This window comes from Poecilia formosa, unplaced genomic scaffold (genome assembly GCF_000485575.1).
Source record: "Poecilia formosa unplaced genomic scaffold, Poecilia_formosa-5.1.2 Scaffold430, whole genome shotgun sequence".
NCBI lineage: Eukaryota > Metazoa > Chordata > Actinopteri > Cyprinodontiformes > Poeciliidae > Poecilia > Poecilia formosa.
Genome location: NW_006800369.1, coordinates 221,800 through 236,001, shown reverse-complemented (window position 1 = coordinate 236,001; position 14,202 = coordinate 221,800). Strand labels below are relative to the sequence as shown.

Here is a 14,202-nt window from a genome sequence, read left to right as displayed (position 1 = left end):
CTAGGTAACGGCGCAGCGCCTGCCAATTGTGACTTAATAATCAAAATGTTTTTGGAAAGGTTCGTTTCCCAGACACCAAAAAACATGAACTTATTCACAGAAAACGGGTGGATGTTTTTTTTTAAGCACTTGGATTGTTTCTAGCAGTAGAAACTCAAATGGAAGTGAAATTTGCATAAAAGGTCCCAATGAATGAATGCACTAAATTAAAGATTCAATTTCCCTGTGCTTAGTTATGTTCCTGTAATGAAATATTAATTTATTTTACGGTGAAATTTACCAGTGGAACAACAAACCATCCACTCGTTATCCGCACTCCACTTTTTCACCAGAAAACCCAAACCAGCCTGAGACTCTTACCAATGTGTTTCTGCATGTTCTGTCCGTAGAAGTAGCGCTCACTGAACCCAGCCAGCAGGGCGCCTTCCGGCTCGTACACGCACCTCTTCCCGGCGCCATACTGGTTGGACAGGAGCGACCTAAAGACCTGCCCAGAGGAGCCCGTCCACCGCTGAGCCCTCAGCTTCTGGACTGTCTCACCCGGGTCAGAGAGGTCCAGCAGGAGCGCCAGGTCCTCCAGAGCCTGCATGCGGGTGCAGGGACAGGAGGACAGCCCCACCGTCCACACAGCCGGGTCCGGCTCCCCCTTCGACCACGCCTGGCATTTGATCCCAGCATCAGCATCCGACCCTACTGGTCCAGTTAAATCATAGACCAACTGGCCGAGATTCCCCAGTGTTCCCGTAACTTCATTGGGTCTGTATCTGCCTGCATGCCCAAATAGGTTTCCTGGAGGTTCTGTAATCTCCTTGAACGTGGTTTTTCCGTCTGTGTAGCCGATCAGAGCATCGTGATGCTTCCTCAGCCCAGGACCCCATTTCATCTGACCGTATCGCAGGAGGGCGAAGGAACGCTCTCCATCTGTTGTCAAGATACACTGGAACGTGTTGGTCTGCAAAGGAAAACCATTTAAACTCAACAAATGCTACAAAGGTTAGCATCTCTTTAAATTGGATCCAATACAAGAAACAACTGCAATAGAACAGGTAAGACTTCACTGCAAAGGCATACCAGAGCAGGAAAATACAGGAGTAAATTTCCACCTAAAAACCCTACAAATCTTCTAGAAGAAACTTGAAAATTTCTGAGCTCCAGAAGTCAAACATTTGCTAGAAAAAAAACTAAAACATTTTGAGATTAATGTCAGGATTTTTATTTTTGGAAAAAAGTGGGAATTTTTGAGTTTGAAAGCAAGAAGCGAGTTTGTGCAAGAAAAAACTTGAGATTTCTTTCCCAAATTTTCTATTTAAGAAAATTTGGAAATTTCTGAGTTTCAAAAGTGGAAAATTTGCGAGTAAAAAGTCTGAATTTATCTGAAATTCTCTAGAAAAAAATTGGAAATTTTTAAGTTTCAAAGATGTGAGAAAGTTCAAGGTTTTCATCTTTTGAAACTCAGAATTTTCCGTGTTTTTTTTCTAGACAATTTCTGAGATTAAACATTTCTCAGTTTTTTTCAAGCAAATCCTGGACTTCTAAAGCTCAGAAATTTTATTTTTTTGAGAATTTTTTGGGCAAAACTTTACTTCTTTTTTTCTATCTACACAGACAGATGATGCTAAAAATAAGACGAATGGCAGAAACAAATCCCATTAAGACGCCACGAGGTGGCACCAGATACCAAACTGGAAAGCTGTACAGAAACCATGACTTATTCATTTTCTCCCAGCCTACACCTTAAAACTCTCACATTGCACAATAACATTAAAGTAGGACAACCAAACAACAACACTTCCTGCTCCTTCACATCTTTATGAATCAAAATACAAGCAGGTCATATAAAAAGAAACACAGTTTAAATGCTCAGTATGCTAGACTGTATTTACTCTAGTGATGAGAGATGAACATTTAGTGAGGAGCTTAATAAATTTTATGTTTGTAGTTATTGTTTCTGTGTCAGGGTTTTAAAGGTGACCTGACCTCTGACAGGTTGACCTTCTGGAAGGAGACGGGCATCACGTTTTCCCAGGTGATCTTCAGGATCCAGGCGGGGGAAAACGGAGGTCTCTGTTTCAAACCCTCAAACTTTGTCACTTCATCTGCTGTGCGGTTGAAAACCATCTGGGAGTAAAGATCTGACGCATCCAGTTCTGAATATTCCTAAAAGAACCAAACAACAACAATGCAACTATTGCAAAGATTAAGAAAGTTTGATTGGTTTAAATTAAACCCAATTAAAAAAAAAACATATTTTTCCGAGCGTTGGCCTTTGTTTACATCTGACCTGATAGTGCAGCTTCCCGCTGCCTTTGGTGAGGTCACCGTCATCCCAAAAGACAGCCAATAGTGGCACTTTCATGTCGTCAGGGAAACCGTCAGCAGAGGGAGACGGGAGCAGGTATTGTTCGTTCTCAGCCAACGACTGAAACTGGACCAGGCCGTTATCAGAAAACTGAGGAGCGAAAATAAAGACAGTCAGGCTTTTTACTGAAACTAAATCACAATGAGAACAATGTTCAGCCATCAAAGTTTTTCTTTCTGTTGAGTTTATTATTCTGTGAACGGTGAGTAACCAAATACTTTGATGTAAATATTACGCCTGAACACTGAAAATTACCGATCTCATAACTTTTTGTTAATTGTGCTGCTGGGAAAACCTCCTGAACTCACCAGGATGTTACTTTGGTTATATTTTCAGTCACACAGCGCCCTCTATTGGCGCTTCTGGTGAAAATGTGCATAAAGAAAATTCATCTACTGAAGTAGAATAATCTCAAACAGAAACATTTTAGAGGAAAACAACGTTTCAATTTAGTAAAATCATTCAGTGTAAAAAAAACAGTAAGAATTAAAATTTGTTTGAAATATAACTGAAAAATTTCAGTAATTCATAGTTTTTAAGCCTCTGGAGATCCCAGGAACTAACGTCTTCTTTTCCCAGTGTTGATACTGATATCATATGATTTTCCATAAATACAGCCAGATCATTTCTAATAACAAGTTACACAGGCACTGCAGACGAAGGACGACCATTCAAACAACATTTTCATCATCAAATATGTTGTTTTAAGAGTTAATGAGTCCCTGTTTTATTTTTCTTCTATTATTGCAAAAGTATAACATCTATTGTTATTTAACAAAGTGGTCTGCCATGAATACCAAATATTCAACTCGCACATCATAATTTATAATTTGTATTTTATTTTTTTTTGTGTTTTTCTTGAGAAAATACAGCAGGGTGAAGAGCCAAAATGGCACCAAATGGACAAAATATGTAAAATATTATGTAGGATCCTAACAGTTCTGATTAGGGCAAAATCTGACTAAATGGTTCAAACTTTTATAGTAAATTTTTTTTAATGATTTTTAGATATGCTGAATTTTACCAAGTATTTTTGTCTAGTTTCTAGACTAACCCTTACATAAGACTAGTTTCTTACATTTGAGTTAAGACAAAACTAACTTACAAGTAATTTTTAGCAAGATATAATAGGAGCTTGTTTTAAGTAAATCATTCTTTAATACTGTTCAAAAGTACTAGCTACATTGGCAGGTTATATCATATATAACATGTCTTTTTATAAGTCAAATAATCCGGCAGTGAAACTAGTAAAAAGAAATTTTTTTAATCAATATTAAGGAATTATTGACTTAAAAAGCTTCTATATCTTATTGGAAATTTATTTTTGTCTTATTTGCAGTAAGAACTAGACTAAAAAAAATCCTTGGTAAGGTTTTGTGCTTTTGCAGTGAAGCGTTTGACCACTTTAAAACATCAGGAGACTTTAAATGGAAATCTGATGCACTCTCCCAGAAAACTGAAAACGGAGAATCACTGGGTCCTTCAGAAGGATAACGATTTGAAACATATCCACGCCTTTATTCATGGTGATTTCAGTCCTACAAACCTATAGAAAACCTGTGAGGAGAGCTGAGGAAAAGTGAACATGATGTCGAGACTGTGCAAGAAGGAAAAGTCAGACTCACAAATACTCTGTCGTACAGTTTCCCCATGAAAGGAAACCCTGCTGGTGGGGCGATGTAGGGAGAATTTCCATCTTCAGTTTCTATTTTCACTTCTCTGTCTCCAGCCTCTACTCCGTATGGGTACAGAGAGCTCTCTGTGTGGAGAACAGGCAGTTAGTCAAGTTTGGTTTTTTAGCCGTCAACCTAAGGCTGCGTTCCCACTGCAGCCCAAAGTGACCCAATTCCGATTTTTTTTTTTTTTTTTTTTTTTGCCTTAATACCTGTCTGATCTTTTGATGACAGTCTGAGCAACACAGGTCGTTTTTTCTATTTATTTATTTATTTATTTTTTTTTTCAAATGCGACCCAGGTCACTTGGATGTCTGATACGTATCTGATATTTTCAAACGGGACCGAATCTGAAAAGTCCATGTCCTGAACGTCATTGATACTCGACAAGCGTCACTATTCTGCGTCCTGATACGCGTAAGCGGGAAGCAAAACAACAACCATGGCGGATTATAATGAGGATTAAGTTGTTAATGTCCAGCCTCCGGCCGGACAACAAGCTATGCTCCACCGTTAGCATCCTGTGTTTACTTCCGCCAATACTGAGTACTTCTTCTTTTTGTTGGCGCTTGGCAAAACACTGAGAACGCGCTCTATGTGTGACGTCATTGCGCCCTCTACTGCGCATGCGAGATACTTTCAGATCGTTTGCAGTTCAAACTGCTGATCACAGAGGTCGCACATATTTGGAAGTGTGAACTACGGCCACGCCAAAAAAAAAAGAAAAAAAAAAAAGCAATTTGACAAAAAAAATTGAAATTGGGTCACTTCGGGCTGCAGTGTGAACACAGCCCAAGACAAGACGGTTTTCTTTGCCCTCTTTGTTTAAGACATACAGCTAAGAAATAACTTAATTTTGCTTTTTAGCCTGTTTTTAATCATTTTAAACCAGTAATGTTTCACTTTAATTGCTTCTTTATTTTTCAAGGTACAAATGGTTTTAAATGGTCTTGCTTAGTTTTCTTGTAACAACACTGTATTATTAAAGTAAAACAAATTAGTTGGGGTTTTTTTTTGTTTTTTTGTTGGGTTTTTTTTTGCACCACAGATAACTGAGAGGCCATCAGTGGGATAATAATATTGATGTAATATCGATGCTTTGGACTGGTCCACACTTGAATACAACAGAAAACATATGAAGGGAGCTAAAGAGCTAAAGATTAGGGTAATGGTAAAGAGGCCTTCCAATCTTAAAGACTTGAAGTTCATTACCAAAGATCAAAACACTAAAGAAGACATGGAAAGAAGGTTTTGATTGCTGTAATTCCACAAAATATTTATCATTTATTATTCAGGAAATGATGCTTATATACGAAAAATGTATTTCTTTTATTTTAACTAGTATTGCTTTCACATGACTTTGCTGGTGTTTTAGAAATGTCTGTCTCAGATATTTTGGTCTTGGTTAAATTAAAAATAATTTTAGATCTAAATCTGTCTGGTATAACAATAACTTTGAGATTAACTACATACCTGACTGGAAGGAGATTAGTTTCTTATAGACTTGAGTTGTTTTTTTGTTGATTGGGTTGTTACAATCAACAAAATGAGCAGCATAAATAATTGGTTATAAAAATGTAATAAAAAAACAAATGCATAGCTAACCCATCTTGGCTAAGGTATTGCAATCTGGGTTGTTTGCTGGGCAGGAACAGGCGTAGCTCCCTGGCTGGTTGGTACAGGACGTCTGATGAGGACACAGGTTGGGGAGGACGCACTCATTCAAGTCTACACAGCCTTCTTTTCCAAGACCGTTATCCTTGGTAGCTTCCCAGCCTTGGTTGCATGAGCATTTGAATCCTCCTACATAATTGATGCAGGTAGCAGCTGAGTGACACTGCCCATGTTCTTGCTGGCATTCATTAATGTCCACACATAGGGGCCCAATGCTGAGGAAGCCTGGCATACAGACACAAACAAATGATCCTGGGGTGTTATGACACTGAGCACGGGAGTGACAGGGGTTGGTAGAGGCAACACACTCATCCACATCTTTGCACCAGGAGCCATTTCCAGTGAAGCCTCTGTAACAGTGACAGGAGAAGGAGCCAGGTGTATTCCAACAGTATGCCAAGGGATGACATGGCAAATTCTCACATTCATTGCTGTCAACACATGCCTCATTCTCCTCATGGTAACCAAGAGGGCAGGAGCAATTGTATGCTCCAGGTAGGTTTGTGCACACCTGATCAGAGCGACAGGTGTTGCTGCTCTTACATTCATCAATATCCTCACAGCCAGTGTCAATGGGTTGGTAGCCAGTGTCAATGGGTTGGTACCCAGGGGAGCAGTGGCAGAGGAAAGACCCTTCTGTATTGTTACATATAGAGTTTTCTGGACATGGGCTACCAACTGGGTCAAGACATTCATCCACATCCAGACAGTTGATACCATTCAGAATGAAACCTACATTACAGGGACAGAGGTATGAACCTAGAGTGTTAACACATGTGGAGAAAGGCTGGCACACTGAGGAGTTGAGAAACTCTGAGCATTCATCCACATCCACACATTCTGTACCATTGCTCGAGAATCCACTAAAACAATCACAGTAATAAGAACCAAGAGCATTCATGCATGTTCCATTTGTGCAAAGCTCTCGCCCATTGTTTTCACTGCATTCATCAATGTCCACACATAAGTCAGTGCTATTGGAAAACCCAGTATCACAAAGACACTGGTGGCCTCCTTTGGTGTTCACACATGTGCTGTGGTCAGGGCAGGTGGAATTGTCCAGGCATTCATCAATGTCCTCACACTCTGTGCCATTGCTTTGGTAGCCTTCCCAACACACACAGATGGAAGATCCAATCGTGTTAAGGCAATTGGAAAAATTAGGACACTGGATCAGGCCAAAGGAGCACTCATCAATGTCCAAACACAAGGAGTCATTGGCTGAGAATCCTGGGTCACAGGTGCAGTTGTAACTCCCTTCTGTATTATTACAGGTACTGTTGTCAGGGCAGGTGAAGTTTCCCATCTCACATTCATCTATATCCCGACAGTGTGTACTGTTGTCTCGAAAACCTTCCCAACACCCACAGATGGAAGATCCAATCGTGTTAAGGCAGTTGGAAAAATTAGGACACTGGATCAGGCCAAGGGAGCACTCATCAATGTCCAAACACAAGGAGTCATTGGCTGAGAATCCTGGGTCACAGGTGCAGTTGTAACTCCCTTCTGTATTATTACAGGTACTGTTGTCAGGGCAGGTGAAGTTTCCCATCTCACATTCATCTATGTCCTGACAGTGTGTACCATTGTCTTGAAAACCTTTCCAACACTCGCAGATGAAAGAACCATTCGTGTTTTGGCAGTGTGAGAAGGGAGGGCAGACTTTATCTTGTAACTGATCGCATTCATTTACGTCCCAGCAGTCAATTCCACTTCCTTCATATCCATCTGTGCATTGACAGTAGAAAGAACCCTGGTATGTGTTACACTTGGCAAGAGGATGGCAGTAATTAGTAGCATTTAGGCAGGTATCTTCACTAATGCATGTTCCGTCATTGTATACGTTTCCCAATATACAAGAGCAGCTGTAGGAGCCAGGAAAGTTGGTGCATGTCATGTTCTTGCTGCAAGCTGTGGCTAACTCACATTCATCAACATCATTACAAATAAAGCCATCCCCTTGGTGTCCATGATTGCACTGGCACAGGTAGGAACCATTGGTGTTGAGGCACACTGCCTGTGAGCTGCAGTTGTTTGGCAGGGTAGAGTTCTGCTCACATTCGTCCACATCCTTGCAGTAAAAGCCATCCCCCTCCATGCCCATCGGGCAGACACAGGAGAAAGATCCGGGCATGTTAGTGCAGTTGGCAAATGGGTGGCATCCTCCATTTTGGTCTTGGCATTCATCAATGTCTATAATTTATCCAAAATGGGACAGTGTCAGGGAAACAGCCCCAAAATGTGCTAAAAAAAACTCACAAGAGTGTCCACTAACAGAAGCAAGATCAACAGCTTGTACATGGTAAGGAAGTGATACGTACCAGAGCAGTTCTTCCCATCTCCTGTGTAACCACTTCGACAAAAGCAGGAGTAGCTGCCCACTGTGTTGTTGCACTGGGCAAACTCACTGCAGTCTTGCTGCCCCGTATCACATTCATTCACATCTGGAAAAGTCATGAACAAATAGTGTAATAAGAGAGAAGCAATGAAAGGTAAATAATTTAGCAATCAGAATAAACTAAAAGCAGGTCTAGTTCAAGTATAGTCATCAAATTAATTAATTGGCTTATGGTACCCAGTTAAAACAAAAACTAGTCTGGTGCCACAATGAAGCTAACCAATGTTTTTCACTGTTCATAATATTATGCCTGATCAGTAGATAGACTGTTAAAGTACTTGGGGTGGCTGGAAAAAACTGCAATAAAAATATATTTATGATTTAAAAAAGAGGTGTTTACATTTTTGCATAAGGTCATATTGGTTTGGGTCCATTGTCTTCCATTAATGAATTAAATAGTATTTTGAAAACTGCATTTTCTACTTATGGTAATCTGTGTCTGATATAATTAAAGGGGATATAATTTAATATTAATTGATATTAATATGTAATTAAATATCACATGCCCTAATATTTAGGCTGAACCTGGCTCTGGACATTCATTATTTTAAAGAAATAAATAAAAAAATCATTACCGACACATTGAGTCCCGTTGAGAGTGTAGCCTTGTTTGCAGACACAAGAAAATGATCCAGGGGTATTCAAACATTCAGTTTCATTGTCAGGGCAAATATTGTCCATCTGGCATTCATCGATGTCGGTGCAGGTCACTCCATTGCCATCAAAGCCCATGTCACAAACACACTGATAACCGGAAGGTGAAAGGTGGCACAAACCTTTACTATGGCAGGGAGGATCACACAGAAAAACTGGTGATACACAGGAGTCATTGGAGGCCACTGTACCATTCAAACATGAGCAAACATAAGAACCAGGAGAGTTGACACATTGTGAGAAAGAAGGGCAGGTGGTATTGGAGCGGGAACACTCGTTCACATCCTCACAGGAAAATCCATCACCTATGAAACCTTGCTGACAAGAGCAGAAAAATCCCCCTATAGTGTTAGTGCATGTGGCCCTTGTGTGGCATATTTGCCCCTGAGCACATTCATCTTTGTCCAAACAATGAGAGCCATTCCCTGTAAAGCCTCTCTTACAGGTGCAGGTGTACGAGCCAATGGTGTTGAGACATGTGGCATTGATGTGGCACGGTTTGTCTTGACACTCATCCCTATCGACGCAGGCCATGTTGCTCGCAGGGCGGTTGTACCCAGCCAGGCAAGAGCACTCATAAGAACCATCAGTGTTTTTGCACTCTTCATTCTCTCCACACGGATTGCTCTTTTCCACACACTCATTGATGTCTTGGCAAATTGTCTTATTAATCAAGATGAAACCTGACTGGCACTGGCAAGCAAAAGACCCTTGGTTATTGACACACGTTGCTTTGTTTTTACAGCCTCCATTATTCACCAGGCACTCGTTGATGTCATTGCACTGAAGCCCATCCCCAGAGTAGCCAGTCACACATGTACAGTTGTAAGAACCAGGTAAGTTTTTGCAAACAGCCTTCAAGTGGCATTTTGAATTCAAAGAGCATTCGTTTATATCCTCACAGGTAAAACCATCTCCCGTGTAGCCTGACAGGCACTGACAAGAAAAGGAACCATATGAATTAGTGCAGTTTGCAGAAGGGCTGCATTGCCCTGCTTTGCATTCATCAATGTCATTGCACTTGGAGCCATTGAAGAGTAATCCACTGCCACAGTCACATTTGTAGGACCCGGGACTGTTCACACAGGTAGTGAAAGATGGGCAAATGTTTGGCTTTGCACACTCATCAACATCTTCACAGCGTCGTCCATCTCCAACAAAACCTTCCGGACACACACACTCATAACTGCCCAACCTGTTGATGCAAACAGCCTTCGAGTCACATTCATTGCCTCTAATGCATTCATTTATATCAGCACATGTCAACCCATCTCCCACAAACCCACTTTTGCAGGTACACTGGTATGATCCAACAGAGTTTTTGCAAACTGCATTAGGGCTGCAGATGTTGCTTGCACACTCATCAATGTCAATACAGTTCTGTCCAGTGGCTTGAAAACCACTGTTGCATGTACAACGATAGGACCCAGGTGTGTTTATGCAGCCTTTGAAACCTAATAAAGTAGAACACACACGACTCTCTGAACACTCATCTATGTCCATGCACAAGTAGATTCCATTTCCTTTATAGCCTGCATTACAAGTGCACACAAAAGAACCAGGGTTATTGGTGCAGGTGGCATTCCAATGGCAGATTCGTTCCCTTGTGCATTCATTGATGTCTGTGCACTGTAAGCCATCACCTGTGAATCCTGAACTACACTGACACCTTCTCCCACCATCCAAATTGGTGCAGACTGCAGTAGGGTGGCAGCCCCCATTGTTCGTTTGACACTCATTGATGTCCTGGCAGGTTTTACCATCACCAACATATCCATCAAGACAGACGCATGAATAGCTGCCTGGGGAGTTTGCGCAGCTGGCCTTCGAGTGACAACTTTGAATGCCACTCAGACACTCGTTGATGTCGCTGCACTGCAGACCATCACCCTGGTAACCCACGCGGCACGCACAGGTGAAGTTGTTGCTAATCTTCAGGCAGTCGGCCTGAGTGTGGCACTTAATGCCTTCTGCCTCGCATTCACTCTTGTCGACGACAACTAAAAAAGAAAAAAAGAAAGACAGGAAGTTGAAAAACCAAATTATTTTAAATTTTAAGAAATATCAATCACTCAATTCATTATTGCACATGAGCTGCACAAACCTGCTAAGCAGCAAACCAGCTGGGTGAAGACAGTTAACAGCCACAAGATAGAAAACCTAAAATGGAAAAAAAATCATTTTCACATAGAATAGATTTCACTTTATTAGCTAAAGCAATCTTCAAGCCAAATGATGCATTTTTGAGTGTCTAGTTTCTCAGTCTCTGGCTTCGATGTTTTTAAAATATTAGGTGACCTTGATAATTTGACAAATAAATGCATATTGAGTTTCAATTTGTGCCAAACTCAGTTTCATTTTGGGCCACATCAGAAATCTGAATGTTCTTAAAGGGCCAGTTATGCAAGAATGTATTAATAAAATGATTCTGAGTGAATTTTGCAGGTTTGTGAAAAACTAGAGGGACTTATTTATGTAATCTGGAGTCCAGAGGGCCACATAAAAAGCTACGGCGGGCCAGATTTGGCGCCGGGACCTTGAGTTTGGCATGTGTGCTAGATGATTCATTCAAGTTGTTATCAAACATATTGAAGTCAAACTGATGTAAATATTCCCAGGCCTGAATGCTTTGTCACTGTCAGGAAATGACTCAAAGAGGCGATTGGCATAAATCTGAACAGTAATGAAAATAATCTCTTGTGTTTGCTCTTATTAGGTTTCAGTCTAAATGCTAAAGCACCCCTGAGGACATGCAGGGCTATTGTCTGCCTTCGACGGAGGCTTTGGATGGACGGCAGGAGAGACTCCAGTTACATACATGGAGGAACAGCTACCACCCCTGAGCTCCTGCAACTAGGACAGCACGGTGGGTCAAAAATGCACTGTTACAGGTAACAACCAATGCTCTTTAAGCAGCATTTTAATCTTTTTATTACATTTTTTCTGGATTTTTGTTTTACTTTTTAATGATTTTATTATAACTAAAGGCTAAAAAGTTGTTTAATATGTACTTTTATTCTTAAAGAAGTTGGTAGCTTCATGGTGAGAGAATCAAAATCAGTATTTATGTAGTCTTTACCTTAAACACAGTGATTGTCAATTAATTATGTTTAAGATCAGACAGAACAGAAGAAGTTTTATAGACATAGATAAATTTAAAACAAGTCAAATAATGTACATAAAGTTTAATTTGAAAAAAAAGACAACATTAAGGCGTTTGTGCATGCAGCACATACAGCAGAGAAAAGGACTTAAAAAAAGTATGAACATAAATAATTAAAAATAAATGATAAAAATGTACCACAAAAGGGTAATATAATAGCTGAATATATTACTGAGCATGACTAATTGAATATAATATATAAAATACTGGCTTGATTTTTATCATATTGGTTATTTATATGGAATATTTCAGTGAATATGTATGGAGTCCTAAAGGTAGATGCTGAAGAAATATAGATAGAAAGTATGAAATGACTGATAAATTACAGTCATATATACTGTATTTACAGCTGGAGAAGATCGTTTATAGGTAGTGTGAAGTGTGGCCTTAATCTACGTCCAGAATGGATCAAATAGATGTAGAATTTAAAGAACTTTTTCAACTATAGATACACACATTGATAGGTAGCTAATTAGCTAATTAGCTAGCTGGAACAATAAAAATATATACATTTTATTGCTGTTGTACTTTTCTATGTATAGCTTAAATTCAGTTAAGAATCCTAATTGTCAAGATTATTAATTATGTTAATTCTACAAATGTTTTTTTTATTATTATTTTTCTACTACTAATATGTCTTGTTTATCATTTCAGAGTGAAGATTTCAGTCATTCACTCATTTAAAGTCTAAAATTATGTTTTCCATCTGGGTGTGAAAAGCTCTTAAAAACACCCTTAAAAAAATCAAACTCCACTTTTTTATTATCATCCCTGGTGAATATTAAAACATTAATGGACATTTTGACATTAAAAAGTCTGTGAGATGGTTATAATATTCCAACAGAACCTCGACTAAAATGACTGAACATCAGTATTTATGTTGAATGAAACATTAGTCCCAGATGCCAGTTCTGAATTCAATCAGTGATAAAACTGAAACTGACAGAAATTGAGGAAAATATAATTTTTATACTGAATTAATAACCTGCTGCAAAGTGAAGCCATTTCTGAGGCTTTGCTGTGAGAGAGAGTTGGGTTTAGATGTTCACGTGTTTAAAATTTAAACTGGGCTAGAAATAACAGATAATCTGTAACTTTAGTCCAAAACGACTTTACTGAGAGAGATTTAAATCTGGATTAAGACAGATTTAAATGATTTAAAGTGTAACATGTAGCCTGTAATTTCAGGTGGCGCAATAATTTATATAATATTATATTGTGCATTTTATTTATATTTAATTATTTACTTCTTTGTTCTGTTTTCCACACAGACTTCAATCAATTAGTTCCTTTCTTTCGTCCCGTTTACCTCTTGAAATATTTTTCTTTTGAATATCTTATCAAAGCTTAAATAAATACCCAATTGGTCAATTAAATTTAGCACTACACAAAATAAATTTATGACACTAACTACTGTTTTCTTTCCTCAAACATACAGAAACAGTTGAATAAAAACATGAATGTTTTCCTCATGAGAGACATAAAAATCTGGATTAATCCCTTTGACTACGACCACAGAAAAATAAAACAGAGATTTTAACTCGCCTCATAATTCCCAGTCTGATGGTCCCGTTTGTGTCTGCCATGACTGAGAGATTTCCGTCCCTCTGCTCGTCTTTTGCTGCACGTCTTTGTCCTGGAGGATCTTCTTCTGCTTTTTATTTTTGGACTCCTCCACCCCACCTGGGACAATGCCCCTGTCCGCCACAGCACGCTCAGCCCTGACATCTTAAACCTCTGGGAAGAGGAACACCCATATTCCTCTGGTTATGTGTCAACTCATACACAATAAATGTTCCAGCAACCTGAGGACACCATTTGTCCTCTTTACTGTACATCGACGATAATCAGTCAATTTGCTTTTATTCCTCTGTTCATTACGGGAGAGAGAGGTTTCGATTTTTCTGGAAAAGATTTCAATGTAATCCAAGTAGACACATTCCTGGCTGCCATGAGTTGTCCAATATTTAACATAAACTGATGCAAACAAATCACTAGCAGCATTAAAAGGCCAAACTAATCTTCAACCAGTCACGATACAGGATGGTTTGTGTGCAGCCTCTGATTTAATTTCTTATCTTTTCAATTGTATCCTTGTTGATTGTGCAGGAGGCAACTCTTCTGCTTGTCAAAGACATACAGTTGTATTCAAAACATGTCTAGCACATTTTTTTGCACAAAATCATTCTTAGCTAATGAGATTCTGGTTTGAGCTCCTCTCAGAAAGAGTTGTTTTAGGGCCTCTTGTCACTTTAAATCCAAATAAGCTGCTGCTGGCCAC

The 14,202-nt window shown here is 39.4% G+C and overlaps 1 protein-coding gene and 1 long non-coding RNA gene across 3 annotated transcripts in view; one reads left to right on the top strand and one right to left on the bottom strand.

Moving 5' to 3' along the window:
* Window positions 1-10,344, bottom strand: part of LOC103155478 (fibrillin-2) — a 24,293-nt gene extending 13,949 nt beyond the window's left edge. The window contains exons 1-7 of one of the 2 annotated variants that reach the window (XM_016663592.1): window positions 8,680-10,344; window positions 8,028-8,150; window positions 5,638-7,899; window positions 3,985-4,118; window positions 2,282-2,449; window positions 1,978-2,157; window positions 361-952 (exon numbers count right to left, since the gene is read on the bottom strand). In XM_016663592.1, coding sequence (XP_016519078.1) covers window positions 361-952; window positions 1,978-2,157; window positions 2,282-2,449; window positions 3,985-4,118; window positions 5,638-7,899; window positions 8,028-8,150; window positions 8,680-10,261 — 5,041 coding nt within the window. In that variant the 5' untranslated portion in view covers window positions 10,262-10,344. The remainder of the gene's footprint in view (window positions 1-360; window positions 953-1,977; window positions 2,158-2,281; window positions 2,450-3,984; window positions 4,119-5,637; window positions 7,900-8,027; window positions 8,151-8,679) is intronic. The other variant, XM_016663593.1, reaches the window with a different exon arrangement.
* LOC107833708 (uncharacterized) lies at window positions 9,508-14,202 on the top strand. The gene is made up of 3 exons (XR_001659468.1): window positions 9,508-9,594; window positions 11,475-11,649; window positions 13,481-14,202. It is a non-coding gene; the product is annotated as an uncharacterized LOC107833708 (long non-coding RNA).